The sequence below is a fragment of the Bos taurus genome, chromosome 9, assembly GCF_002263795.3.
Source record: "Bos taurus isolate L1 Dominette 01449 registration number 42190680 breed Hereford chromosome 9, ARS-UCD2.0, whole genome shotgun sequence".
Classification (NCBI taxonomy): Eukaryota; Metazoa; Chordata; class Mammalia; order Artiodactyla; family Bovidae; genus Bos; species Bos taurus.
The window spans coordinates 84,721,305-84,734,430 of NC_037336.1; the positions used below are offsets into that span (position 1 = coordinate 84,721,305).

The 13,126-nt window shown below is 53.9% G+C and overlaps 1 protein-coding gene and 1 pseudogene across 2 annotated transcripts; one reads left to right on the top strand and one right to left on the bottom strand.

The window, feature by feature from the left end:
* Nucleotides 1–13,126, top strand: part of LOC101906979 (tyrosine-protein kinase RYK-like) — a 44,643-nt pseudogene that overhangs the window by 12,288 nt on the left and 19,229 nt on the right.
* Nucleotides 344–12,806, bottom strand: LOC100850276 (UL16-binding protein 3). Of its 2 annotated transcripts, none has more exons than XM_010808670.4 (5): nucleotides 12,594–12,806; nucleotides 4,022–4,285; nucleotides 3,508–3,783; nucleotides 2,769–2,904; nucleotides 344–1,590 (listed from the first exon to the last, which is right to left on the bottom strand). In XM_010808670.4, exons 1-5 carry the CDS (start codon nucleotides 12,664–12,666, stop codon nucleotides 1,446–1,448), a joined length of 894 nt encoding a protein of 297 aa, XP_010806972.1. In that variant the 5' UTR covers nucleotides 12,667–12,806; the 3' UTR covers nucleotides 344–1,445. The 2 variants fall into 2 exon arrangements, with proteins under 2 accessions (XP_010806972.1, XP_005211086.1); XM_005211029.5 differs by having other exon boundaries at nucleotides 3,508–3,792.

Consider the following 13,126-nt stretch of genomic DNA (forward strand, 5'->3'; position numbering starts at 1 on the left):
GGACTTAGACTATTTTAAGTTTAGAATAAATGTAGTTGAAAAGGCAGGAGGAGGATTTGAGAGGATTACCTCCAATTTTGAAAGAAGTTCTACTACGGGTAAAACGCTGTCAAAGAGCATTGCATGCTAGGAGAATTCTGTGAAAGGAAGAGTCAAATGATGTGGCAAATGTCATTGTTGTCTTATTTTCAGAAATTATGCTACCCACCAAAACCCTCAGCAACCACCACCCTGAGTAGTCAGCAGCCACAGACACTGAGACAGGACCCTCCACCAGCAAAAACATGGTGACTCCCTGGAGGCTCAGATGATGCTCAACATATTTCATTTTAGAAACAAAGTGTTGTGTGTTAAGGTCTGTACATTGTTTATTTATACATAAAGGTATTGCACACTTAACAGACTTCCATGTCAACACAGTATTATGTGCAGTGGAAATGAAAAAATTCATGTGATTCCCTTTATTGTGAAATTTATTTTATTGCCCTGGTCTGGAACCCAGCCCAGAGTATCTCTGAGGTTGGCCTCTATCTACATGGCTTTTAGTCTATGTTTTCCAGCCTGGAACTAACACTCAGATGGCTGCATAGTAGGATGAATACATGACCTACTGTTGGGATATGGTGAAATATACATTTAAAAATCCAGAGAATTTAAGGATCACTTCACAGCTGGACTGCATGTTACTTTAGGAATGATCCTTAAATTCTGTTTCCACAAGAAATAAAGCATTATCACTGGTTTTATTTAATCCCATAATGTGGAGGAATGGAGACATACCATGACTTTTCTCCTGGATTAGAAAACAGGCATGAAGTACTTAACTTTTCTGCAATATAGAGATGTTGATTTAAGAATCACTATAAAGGCTTCCCAGGTGGTGCTTGTGGTAAAGAATCAGCCTGCCAACAAATGAGGTACAGGAGACACAGGCGACATGAGTTTGATCCCTGGATCAGGAAGATCCCCTGGAGAAGGAAATAGCAACCCACTCCAGTATTCTTGCCTGGGAAATCCCATGGACAGAGGAGCCTGGTGGCCTACAGTCCATGGGGTCGCAAAGAGTCGAACACGACTCAGCACCAATTATGAAGGGAACCAGTCAATGTAAAATTTTATTCCTTTGAAAATATAATGAAGTTGTTTCTCTGGATATAGAAAAAAACCCTGAGTCCTGTAATAGCAGATATATTTTTCCAGTAATACCATCATTTTTAAGAATAAGGTCACGATGCAGGGAAAAGTCTAATTTTCCAAAAACTAGAAGATTGAAAGTGTTATGTTTGTGGTGATCTCTTGTGCAAGTAGTTGAAAGTATCAGTGCAGAGACTGCATCACTCAACACCAAGAGGAAGTGGGAAAGGAGATTTGAAAAAAATAAAGATGTTGAGGAGGATGCTCATTAGATGTGACAAGAGACTCGAGATGGTGCAGCCACTGTGTCATCATAACTGGTAGACAGACTTGGGATTCCTAAGGTCTGATCTCTTGGCTCTAAAGTAAACAGCAGGAGAACAAAAGCAGCCAAGCAAAGACTGAGTCCTGAGGCCAACAGAGCACCTGTCAGGGGCTTCCTGGGAACACAGTTTCCTGCAGAAAAGAAACAGGTATTGGTCCAGGAAGCTGAGGAACTCCTGTCACTTTCTTGGGGCTGCACCTCTCCAGCCCCGCCCTCACTGAGGGGCTCCTATGTCTTCCACCCCCACCCCCACCCCAGGCCCAGCAGCTTCTTGTCACCTCCTCCTTCCTTCCTGCATCACAGAGTCACCCAGGCCCTGACACCCCCTGCTCAGGCTCAGGACTAGAGCCAGTGAGGAATCAATCTGCTCCCTTTACTCAGGTCTGGATCCTCCCCGAGGGGGGCCTAAAGGACCAGGGAGCAGGTCCGGGGAGGAGGGGCCTTGCTTCCTGGCAGCCTTGGGGGACTGCAGGCAAACCTCCTTCCTTCGCTCCACTCCAGCCTCTGAACAGCACACACAGCTCTCAGGACCAGGGTCCCTGCCCCCCATCTCTTCCTGGTCCCACCTAGCTGGGCACCTCCACCCCAGTTCAGGCCCACCATCCAGATCCAGGCACCTCTGCGCAAGGCAGGGCCACTCAGTGATGGAGGCTCTGGGTCTCCAGGAGGCTGGTGACCTGCAGACCACAGGCTGAGTCCAAACTGCTGCTGCTCCAGGAGCACAGGCCTGGCCTCAGCCCTTCCCACAGTCTCTGCTGTGGGGCTCCTGCCTTGCCTGCTTGACCCAGACCACTTCCTGTGAGAACGGGCCTTTGGAGTTGGGTCTGCAAAGGCCTTCCCACCCCTTCCTCCTGGGATGAGGGCCTGGCCCCTCTCATCTTGGCCCCTGGGTGGGTGCCCTCCCCGCTGACACATCATGTGGAGCCCCCATGCTGCTCTCAGCCCCTGTGAGTCCTGCCCTCGCCCTGAGTACCTGCTGTTCTCACACCACCTACCGGGGGCCCTGCCAGCCAGCAGTCTGTGCTCACTCAGGGGACTTAGCTGAACCCTTTAAGCATCAATAGGCCCTCAGCCTTCCCGTGCCCCAGCCACCCCTCACTTCCCACTGTCATCTGACAGTGAGGACCTTTCAGAACTGAGGCCTGATCTTGTCCTAATTCTGCTCTCAGGTGATATGGGGTCTTATTCACCAGCTCATTTCCAAGATGAGGAGGTTCAGTGAGGGGCAGGGGTTGGCTGGGATTCACCTTCCCTGGCCTCACACCAGGCCCTGTGCCCCTGTCTTCCCTCTGAATTCTGCCCTCAGTACCTCTTCTTGTAACGGATACAGGCTATTATGATGATCGTCATGACAAAACCGGCGAGAACCCCGGTGGCGATCCAGGCGATGTAACTGCTGTCTGGGGCCATGGGCTGCATTGTAGAGGGTCCCGTGGTCGGTGATGCTGCAAGGAGAGTAAGAGTGAAGCCCTGGTCCAGACCCCAAATTCAGCAGATGCCTGCTCACCCCCCTGACTCAGGTACCCCTACTGTGCAGAGAGTTTACACACATCACATGGAGGCCCCTGAGATAGATCCTCAGGCGAGATGGGGGGAAGGGAGGAGCCCAGTCCTCACGGGGCTCTGACAGCTAATGGGGGAGCAAGGTTTCCAACACAGGCACTCAGTCCTGCTGTGACATCAGAGACGGTGACCTGAGGATGGAGTCCTCAGGAGCTGACAGCAGGGGTGGTATTGACAGTTTTCCAGAAGTAGGATTGGTGACATCTAAAAGAAGATTCTGGAAAGAGGGAACAGTAAGAAGGAGACTGGGATCACAGAGATGCTCTCATGTTTAGGATCTGTGGGAATCCATGTTCACTCGTCCAAAGGCCTGTGCTGTGAGGAGAGAAGTCAGGAGGTGGAAGAGGAAGGAGGATGACAGAGCATCCCCAGGCCATTGTTCTCCCAGGACAGCTCACCTCTGACGGATCATTTTCACACACACAGAGGGGTGGGTCCATGTCACCATGAGAGAACTACCACTTTCTCCTACTCTTCTCACTTACCCGTGGTCTTCAACATTTTCTCCCAGCGCAGCAAGAAATCCTGAAACCAGCGCTGACAGTCTCCCATGGAGACCTTCTTGAAGAACTCCGTCACAGCTCTGTCATTCTCCCACTTCTCTTTCATCCGCCTCCCTTTAGAATGAACCATTGTCCAGTGTCCATTCTCCAAATCAAAGAGGAGGCACGTTTGTCCATTGAAGCCAAACTGCCAGGATGCACTGGTGTGTCCGTTGTCTTCTCGCCAGCATGCCATCCTGGCCTGCAGGGTCAGAAGGCCTGACCCCACTGAGGAAAAGAAAGAGCTCAGCCTCTGAGCTTGACAGATTATTTGCCCCACCTGGGTCCACATTCCCTGGGCCCAGCTAATCTGGCCCTGGTCTCTCCTGCAACAGCTGTTCTTTCCACTGGACTACTAGGCAAGGACAATATCCTTTGTTTTTTTTTTTAACCCCAAAACAGTGGATGCAGCTAAGCCCCCAGTCTACTCCTCCTGCATTTGGACTTTCTAACTCACCCTCGTCTATGTGTTTCTCCGGTGTAACGTCAGGCATCTGCTCCTTGAGCAAGTCTCCAATGTCTCTGAGTGTGTCAGTCTGTGTTTCCCAAGCATTCATACTTTTCACTTTCTCTCCCAATGGACTCATGTACATGATCTTAGCTCTACCACAGTCATAGGAGAGAAAGACCTTTTGATCAACTTCTCCTTGAACCTCACACCATGGCTGACCATCTCTGGGCCGAGGATCGATGGTGACATTATAGGAAAGAGAATGAGCGTCTGTGAAGGCAAAACACAGTGAGGGTGAGGTTGGGGAAAAAGACCCTGAGGCCCCTTCCCCCATTTATGTGAGAGCAGAGTAAAGTGCAGGGCTGGGCTGACAGAGCAATGACACCCCACAACACACACCATACAGCCAGTGCCCCTCCTCTCCTTGTGGAGAAGGAGGAGTCCCCTGCCTGGCAAATTTCACACATCCTGGGTGTGTCCCCTTGTCCACCAGGTCAGTTCTCAGCATAATAACCTTTGCAGAGACGTGCCAGGCTGCTATGCAGGAAAAGCCTAGATGACAGAGGACTGTCAGAATCTAACCCCGTGTCCTGTGAGAGATGGGGAGCCTGTGGGGATGCTCCTGAGGAAGCAGGATCACAGGGAGAGGGGCAAAGAGGTGACGGGTGAGCACAGAACCCCAAGTTGGTGAAGGGAGAGTTCACAATTAGGGGTCACAGGACTTAGCAAGGCCGGGGAGACACTGCTGATCTCCCATTAGGATGGGTCTTGGAAGCCTGGAGAAAGGCCTGGCCCACATGGCATGAAAGAGAAAATCCAGAACTTCTGAGGCAGGTGGTAGAGGAGGGGATCAAAGGCTCAGGGAAGTGACTCTGCCAGGGGGACACGGTATGAAAGGGCAGGAAAGTGTCCAGGCCACCAGGCACCATGGGAAAGCCTGATGGACCCCATGGAGCCTGAGAGGAAAGTGTGGATGAGAAGCATCTCCAATAGTTCAAGGATGACTATTGGAAATCAGGGATAGTGGTAGGAGACCATGTTCCTGTGGGCTTCCGGCAGGAACAGGGATGGAAAATGGGGAAAGATCAGATTCCAGGTGGAGTGTTGTAAGTCAGGAGCACAGTTGGTACAACGGTCAAAGTGATTAGTGAAAGTCACTCAGTCATGTCTGACTCTTGTGACCCCCATGGACTATACAGTCCATGGAATTCTCCAGGCCAGAATACTGCGGTGGGTAGCCTTTCCCTTCTCCAGAGGATCTTCCAGACCCAGGAATCAAACCCAGGTCTCCCACATTGCAGGCAGATTCGTTACCAGCTGAGCCACAAGGGGAAGCCCAAGAATACTGGAGTGGCTAGCCTATCCCTTCTCCAGCAGATCTTCCCGACCCAGGAATCGAACTGGGGTCTCCTGTGTTGCAGGTGGATTCTTTACCAATTGAGCTATCAGGGAAGCTGAAAGTGATTAGAGAGTCCCAATGCCAGCCAGGACCTGACTGCAGAGAGTACAATGCTGGCTCATAGCACAGGGTGATCCTAGAGGCAGAGAGATGGTCAGTGAACCTGGATGCAAACTGCTTGATTGAGAGACAGAAAACAAGGAGAGACAAACACAAGACTGGATGATCAGTAGGCTGAAAGCAGCCATCCCTACCAAACATCCCTACCAAAATTTCCAGAACTGAGCTACTTCTCAGAAGGCATCACCAGAGAAAGAAGCCACGTCCCAGTGAGGACGGCCCTTTCATCACCACGGGAAGTGCAGAAGTCCTTCCATACTCTCCCGATGAGCCACACGGTTATTTACTGGGGCAACTAACTCCAACACTTTGGCCACCTGATGTGAAGAACTGACTCATTGGAAAAGACCCTGATGCTGGGAAAGACTGAAGGCCAGAGGAAAGGGGACAACAGAGGATGGGACAGTTGGATGCCTTCACTAATGTGATATACATGAGTTAGAGTAAGCTCTGGGAGTTGGTGATGGACAGGGAAGCCTGGCGTGCTGCAGTCCATGGGGTGGCAAAGAGTCAGACATGACTGAGTGACTGAACTGAACTGGAAGTGCAGAAGGAGAAATTACTCCCACATTCATATGGGACCCAGTATGTTACTAACGCCATGCACAGGAACGGTAGCATGGTCATGGCCCCCATGCTGTGAAGCGATGCTCCGAGGACCAGGCAATTAATAGACACCTGTCCCTGGTCCTGCTGACAGTGGTTATCTTGGGTCCACAGATCCACTCAGTGTCCATTGCACACGTCCTGGGCTTCTGACACGAATGGACAGTCTGTGTTGTTAGTAAACTGCCATGGGTGAGGGCACAAGCCTCAAGTTGTTTCTACAGGAAGCAGACCCCCAGCACATAAAAACTGCTGGCTGCAAGCACGCAGACCCCCAGACTGGTTGAAACCATAAGCTTGGTGGTGCTCAACTTGTCCTTTTCCACCCCTTGTTAACTTCACCAGTGGTAGGATCTGGGTCATAACCAGCTTCAATTAGTAACAGCCTGAGCTGTCTGGGAGGAGCTTTGACTCCAGGGAGGCGCTGATTAGTGGCAAGGCATTGAGCCCCTTTCTCTCGATGCATATGTAATTTTTTTTAATAAATTGAATTCTTTAATTTTTTCAAGTGTTTTTTAAAAATCCGTTTTATACTTAAGCCAGCCTTGAAGATAAGCACAAAATCTGTTTGCTTTTTTTTTTTTTTTTTTACGCAACACAACTCAGGCACCCATTCTGTGCATAGCACTGTTCTAGGTGCAGTGAAAGGGATTCTTAGCCTTAAACCATGAGTGTACCTTCTGGAATTGTGTTATCCTCCTTTTCCAGAAAGTAAAAATAAATAAAATCACCATTGTTTACTATTGACCTGCCCCAAATCCACTTCTGGCTCTGAGTACTGCTGCTGCTGCTGCTAAGTCACTTCAGTCGTGTCCGACTCTGTGTGACGCCATAGATGGCAGCCCACCAGGCTCCCCCGTCCCTGGGATTCTCCAGGCAAGAATACTGGAGTGGGTTGCCATGTCCTTCTCCAATGCATGAAAGTGAAAAGTGAAAGTGAAGTCTCCCAGTTGTGTCCAACTCTTAGCGACCCCATGGACTGCAGCCTACCAGGCTCCTCCGTCCATGGGATTTTCCAGGCAAGAGTACTGGAGTAGGGTGCCATATGCTAGGATCTGCCAAATTTAAGATGTTTCAGTGAATTCCGCTCCTACTTTCCCCAAAGTAAGAAGGCAGATTATTTTTATTAAATAATATTTTAATATTTATTAAAAAAATTAAAAAGGCAATTTTTCATGAACGAGTAGCTTCTGTTTCTATTGTATTTTTCTTTTTTTTTCCTTCTAGCTTTTAAGTTTGCTTCCTCCAACACTGCCTTTTCCTGTACAAGGCAACAGCATTTTTTCATTTTTCTTTTCCTAAGACAAAGTATTTTATCTTATAGACAAATAATTCCCAAGACTAATGATAAATATTAAAAAAGAAGAAGAAGAAGAAAGAAACTTAAGGGTTTCCCTGATGGCTCAGCAGGTAATGAATCCACCTGCAATGCAGGAGACCCCAGTTCAATTCCTGGGTCAGAAAGATCCCCTGGAAAAGGGAGAGGCTACCCACTCCAGTATTCTTGAGCTTCCCTGGTGCCTTAGATGGTAAAGAATCCACCTGCAATGTGGAAGACCTGGGTTCGATCCCTGGGTTGGAAAGATCCCCTAGAGAAGGGAAAGGCTTCCCATTCCAGTATTCAACCCTGGAGAATTCCACAGACTGTATAGTCCATGGGGTCGCAAAGAGTCGGACACGACTGAGCAACTAAGCCCAGCACATTCAAGGGTGAATCAACTACATTACTTTGATGAAGTAAAAACTAAAAAGCACTTGGCACTAAGCTAGTCCAAGTATTTGTGCTGAAACAATTTTAAAAACTATTTATTTTATAACACTGTTTAAAATTTTCTTGGTCAAAAAATTTATACAAATATTTTCAGTTCAACCTAAAGAAAGTGATATCTAGAAAATATTCCACATCATTAAGTCTGTCTTAGAAAGTTCAGATGCTATGGCTTTCCTAAGGCACGGTGTTCTGGAAGACAATGTGCTTCTGCGGTGCTGGGTGATGTATGTGACTGGCCGGCTCCACGTGGGCCTCAGCAGGCACCGTCTCCCTGACGCTGGGGGACTGTGAGAGGATAGTCAGACACAGGCCCCCAGGGCTGCATGGAACCCTGTGAGACACTGGGCCAGCTGCTGTAACTGGGCTTCTCCTCCGAATCTAAGGCCCAGCACAAGCCATCACAGCAAATGGTCATCAGGACAGTTGATAGGCTGGGGCTATTTGATGACCGTCTTTCATATCTCTAAAGAGTCGACATCCGTGTAGGGTATTTGATCCAGAACCATGAGCTCCTACACTATCACTCTGAAGGCCCACACATCACTAACACTGGAGAACTAAAAAAAATTATTTTTTTAATATCTATATCTATATATATCTATATCTATATATTTTTTTGGCTGTATTGGGTCTTAGTTGTGGCACTTGGGATCTTTTTGCAGCATGAAGACTCTTAGTTGCAACATGCTGACTTCTTAGTTACAGCATGCGGGATCCAGTTCCCCAACCAAGGATCGAACCGGGCCCCTTCATTGGGAGTGTGGAGTCTTAGTGACTGGATCACCAGGGAAGTCCGGAGACCTCATTCTTAACCAGACGTTCATGAGCTATCCATCGATCCCACTTTTTCATTGTCCCCCACACAGTGAGAGTCCATGGAGAGCAAGATTCTGGAGAGGGGCTATCTGTACTCTTAACTTGAGGTTGTCATCAATGGCAGAACTCCTAGCAGCCAGGTCTTTGTGGAGGACTTCTCTTCTGACCAGGTAATCCATTCCATAGGCAATCTGACCTTGTGGACCAGGTCTTGTTGAGAAATTGCCTGCGGATTATTGGCCTCTACTAATTTGTGCTGCAGGCTTCCCTGGTGGCTCAGACAGTAAAGAATCTGCCTGCCATTCAGAAGACCCGAGTTTGATCCCTGGGCTGGAAAGATCACCTGGAGAAGGGAATGGCCACCCACTCCATTATTCTTGCCTGAAGAATTCCTTGGACAGAAGAGCTTGGCGGGCTACAGTAGATGGGGTGGCAAGAGACGGGACAGGACTGACTGACTAATATACACACAGACACACAATTTGCAACGCTGTGAAAACTATTTACGATTCTCCCAATTCATGTAAGGCAATATCACGAGGGGTTTTCTCTGTCTTCTATACACACAAGGGAAATAGGAGGAAGATTTCTGTGATGAAGATCTCATAGCTTGCAACGTTCAGTGAGTATCACTGTCACCTGAATTTCAGAAGTTTAATCTCTGTTTTTGCAAATGATTGCTGTTCTTTATTTGGATTTTTTCATCTACATAAATCCCATGGAAAATACGCCCTAAACTACCTTCTTGGAGTACATCCTCTCGGTGGACAGGGTTATCCTCTCCTTGGATATTTCGATATCCTTCACCTTAGCTCTGGCCTCCAAAAGATGGCACTTCTCAAGACACTCCTCTACCCATTCACAAGGTAGGATAACGGGATGGAAGTACCATTGTTGGGTGTGTCTCCTCTCAGATACTGAGTCATCTGGGACATGGCTGAGACAACCCTTGGGAACTACTGGACACTGATGCTGTCTTCCAGTTCAATTCTTGTCATACTATGAAGGTGCAAAACAGCTAATATTATTACTACAAGAAATATAACTGCACAGCAAACCCCTGCGCTGATATAAAACACACGGGTAGAAGCTGGAGCTGCATGAACAGGATCATAAATAGTTCTGCTTTCTTGTAGCACATTTTCCTTCCTTTCAAATTTTTGAAGAAGGTAAGTTTTTGAAGAATTTACTGTCAAGTTGAGCTGCATTTAGTCTCATAACCTCATCATCTACTTTGCAGAAAAGGAAAGCTAGAACCGATATAGTGCGTGGAAATCCCCCCACCCTGTGCCCCTCGCACGCCCCACCCCCCATCAAGCAGAAATGCTGACCTGGGGCAGGTCCACGAAATTGTCTACTTGGAAACGTGCTTATATTCAACTTGGACTCTGCAGGCCAAGTGAAAGGCAGGACATCTGTTTCGCTGGGTTAAAGAATAGACGTAGTGCCCAACAAAGCCACTTCTCTAATAAAAAAAATTCTGCATCTAGACCAATAAGCCGAGGCACCTGGTCCCTGCTGGCACCGGGAAGAGGCTCGCACGGGCCCCTGGGGTCTCGGGTGAGGCCCAGGGGCTGGGGGTGGAGCCTTGCCGCGGAGCCCGGGGGCCGGGGGTGGAGCCCGGGGGCCGGGGGTGGAGCCCGGGGCCGGGGGTGGAGCCCGGGGACCGAGGGTGGAGCCCTGGTGCCGGGGGTGGAGCCGTGCTGCGGAGCCAGGTGGCCGAGGGTGGAACCCGGGGGCCGAAGGGGGGGCCCGGGGGGGCGGGGATGGAGCCCGGGGGGCGGGGGTGGAGCCCAAGGCCTGGGGTGGAGCCGTGCCACGGAGCCCGGTGGCCCAGGGTGGAGCCCGGGGGCCGGGGGTGGAGCCCGGGGCCGGGGGTGGAGCCCGGGGACCGAGGGTGGAGCCCTGGTGCCGGGGGTGGAGCCGTGCTGCGGAGCCAGGTGGCCGAGGGTGGAGCCCGAGGAGGGCGGGGGTGGAGCCCTGGGGCCAGGGGTGGAGCTGTGACGCGGAGCCCGGGCGCCGAGGGTGGAGCCCGAGGAGGGCGGGGGTGGAGACCGGGGGCCGGGGGTGGAGCCCGGGGGCCGAGGGTGGAGCCCGAGGGACGGGGGTGGAGCCCTGGGGCCTGGGGTGCAGCCGTGACGCGGAGCCCGGGGGCCGGGGGTGGAGCCCGGGGGCCGGGGGTGGAGCCCTGACGCGAAGCCCGGGCGCCGAGGGTGGAGCCCGAGGAGGGCGGGGGTGGAGACCGGGGGCCGGGGGTGGAGCCCGGGGGCCGAGGGTGGAGCCCGAGGGACGGGGGTGGAGCCCTGGGGCCTGGGGTGCAGCCGTGACGCGGAGCCCGGGGGCCGGGGGTGGAGCCCGAGGGACGGGGGTGGAGCCCTGGGGCCTGGGGTGCAGCCGTGACGCGGAGCCCGGGGGGGCGGGGATGGAGCCCGGGGGTGGAGCCCAAGGCCTGGGGTGGAGCCGTGCCACAGAGCCCGGTGGCCCAGGGTGGAGCCCGGGGCCGGAGGTGGAGCCCGGGGGCCGGGGGTGGAGCCCGAGGGACGGGGGTGGAGCCCTGGGGCCTGGGGTGCAGCCGTGACGCGGAGCCCGGGAGCCGGGGGTGGAGCCCGAGGGGGGCGGGGGTGGAGATCGGGGGCCGGGGGTGGAGCCCGGGGGCCGGAGGTGGAGCCCGGGCGCCGAGGGTGGAGCCCGAGGAGGGCGGGGGTGGAGACCGGGGGCCGGGGGTGGAGCCCGGGGGCCGAGGGTGGAGCCCGAGGGACGGGGGTGGAGCCCTGGGGCCTGGGGTGCAGCCGTGACGCGGAGCCCGGGGGCCGGGGGTGGAGCCCGGGGGGGGCGGGGGTGGAGACCGGGGGCCGGGGGTGGAGCCCGGGACCGGGGGTGGAGCCGTGCCGCGGAGCCAGGTGGCCGAGGGCGGAGCCCGGGGGCCGGAGGTGGAGCCCGGGGGGGCGGGGATGGAGCCCGGGGCCGGGGGTGGAGCCGTGCAAAGGAGCCCGGTGGCCGAGGGTGGAGCCCGGGGGACGGGGGTGGAGCCCTGGGGCCGGGGGTGGAGCCCGAGGGACGGGGGTGGAGCCCTGGGGCCTGGGGTGCAGCCGTGACGCGGAGCCCGGGAGCCGGGGGTGGAGCCCGGGGGCCGGGGATGGAGCCTTGGCGCTGAGCCCGGTGGCCGAGGATGGATCCCAGGGGCCGGGGGTGGATCCCGGGGGCCGGGGATGGAGCCGTGCCGCGGAGCCCGGGGCCGAGGATGGAGCCCGGGGGCCGGGGCTGGAGCCAGCAGCGACGACTCGGACAAGAGCACTCAAGCACGTTTCAGCCGGGAGTGCGCCGCCGCCGCCTCCTGGGCACCAGGGTCCGCTCTGCGTTTATAACTTACGGCCGGGAAAGAACGCTGGTCCTTCAAGGGCCGGGAGATATAGGGACCAGAAGGGTCTCTGTTGCACAGGTTGGGGCGGGAGGGTGTGCTTTTCGGGACCGGTCTGGGTCTCTTCTCCGCGGGATGCCCGACTGGTGGGGCTCCAGGGCTCCCACTTCCCAGGAGCGGTCTGGACCCTTGGGGGGGTTTCAACCCTATTTGCGGCCGCGTCCCGGCCCCCTCGTCTCCCAGGGTCACGTCCCAAATTTCCGGCATCACTACTCCACTCAAGTCATCCCTGTTGTGGCCCGGAGAGCCGGCAAGAAGCCGGGAGGAGCCTCCGAGGACCAAATGGGCCAGGGAAGGGAAAGAGGTCGGGGCGGCGGTGCCACCCTGTAAAAGGTTTCGCGAAACCCCGCGGACACCACCCCCATCCCCTTTCCGGCTCATAGCCCATCCAATCTCGCGTTCCCCACCGCCCACCACCACGCCCCGCGCAGGTCATCCCCGAACTCACCGCTGGACGTCCGGCTGAACAAGACAATCGGAAGCAAAACGAGGAAACCAAGACTGGTCTTGGAGCCACCCATTTCTCCCTTTGCCACCTGGATCCCAATTTTGCAGGAGTGCGAGGCTGCCAAGCCAGAACTATCTTTTCCCGCTAGCCCACAGCTGCAGTCTGGCCTCCGCTCCTGCGCGGACTGCCTGGCCCGCCCCTCCGCCGACAGGCCCCGCCCCGGGTTTCCTAGCAGTAGCCATTAGGAAACCCCGCGCCGGGGGCTGGGCGGGGCTCTCTTAACAGCTCACTCCCCCACTAGCCCGGCCTCCCTGAGTACTCGCCGGCGCACTTGCTTTCGCGTTGCCCAACTTGCAATGGTAATAGGAGACCGCCTAGTTCTTGTTGCTGAAGCTGAAACGCCTATACTTTGGCCACCTGATGCAAAGAACTGACTCACTGGAAAAGACCTTGATGCTGGGAAGGATTGAAGGCGGTAGGAGAAGGGGACAACAGAGGATGAGATGGTTGGAAGGCATCACCGACTCGATGGA

Excerpts from the sequence above, each read along its gene's own strand:
- LOC100850276 (XM_005211029.5), bottom strand. The coding sequence starts at position 12,666 with ATGGGTGGCTCCAAGACCAGTCTTGGTTTCCTCGTTTTGCTTCCGATT. Across the intron at positions 4,286-12,593 it reads GTTCAGCCGGACGTCCAGCG|ACGCTCATTCTCTTTCCTAT; the intron begins GTGAGTTCGGGG and ends TTGCCTTCACAG. Across the intron at positions 1,591-2,768 it reads TGTATCCGTTACAAGAAGAG|GAAACTGTGTTCCCAGGAAG; the intron begins GTACTGAGGGCA and ends TCTTTTCTGCAG.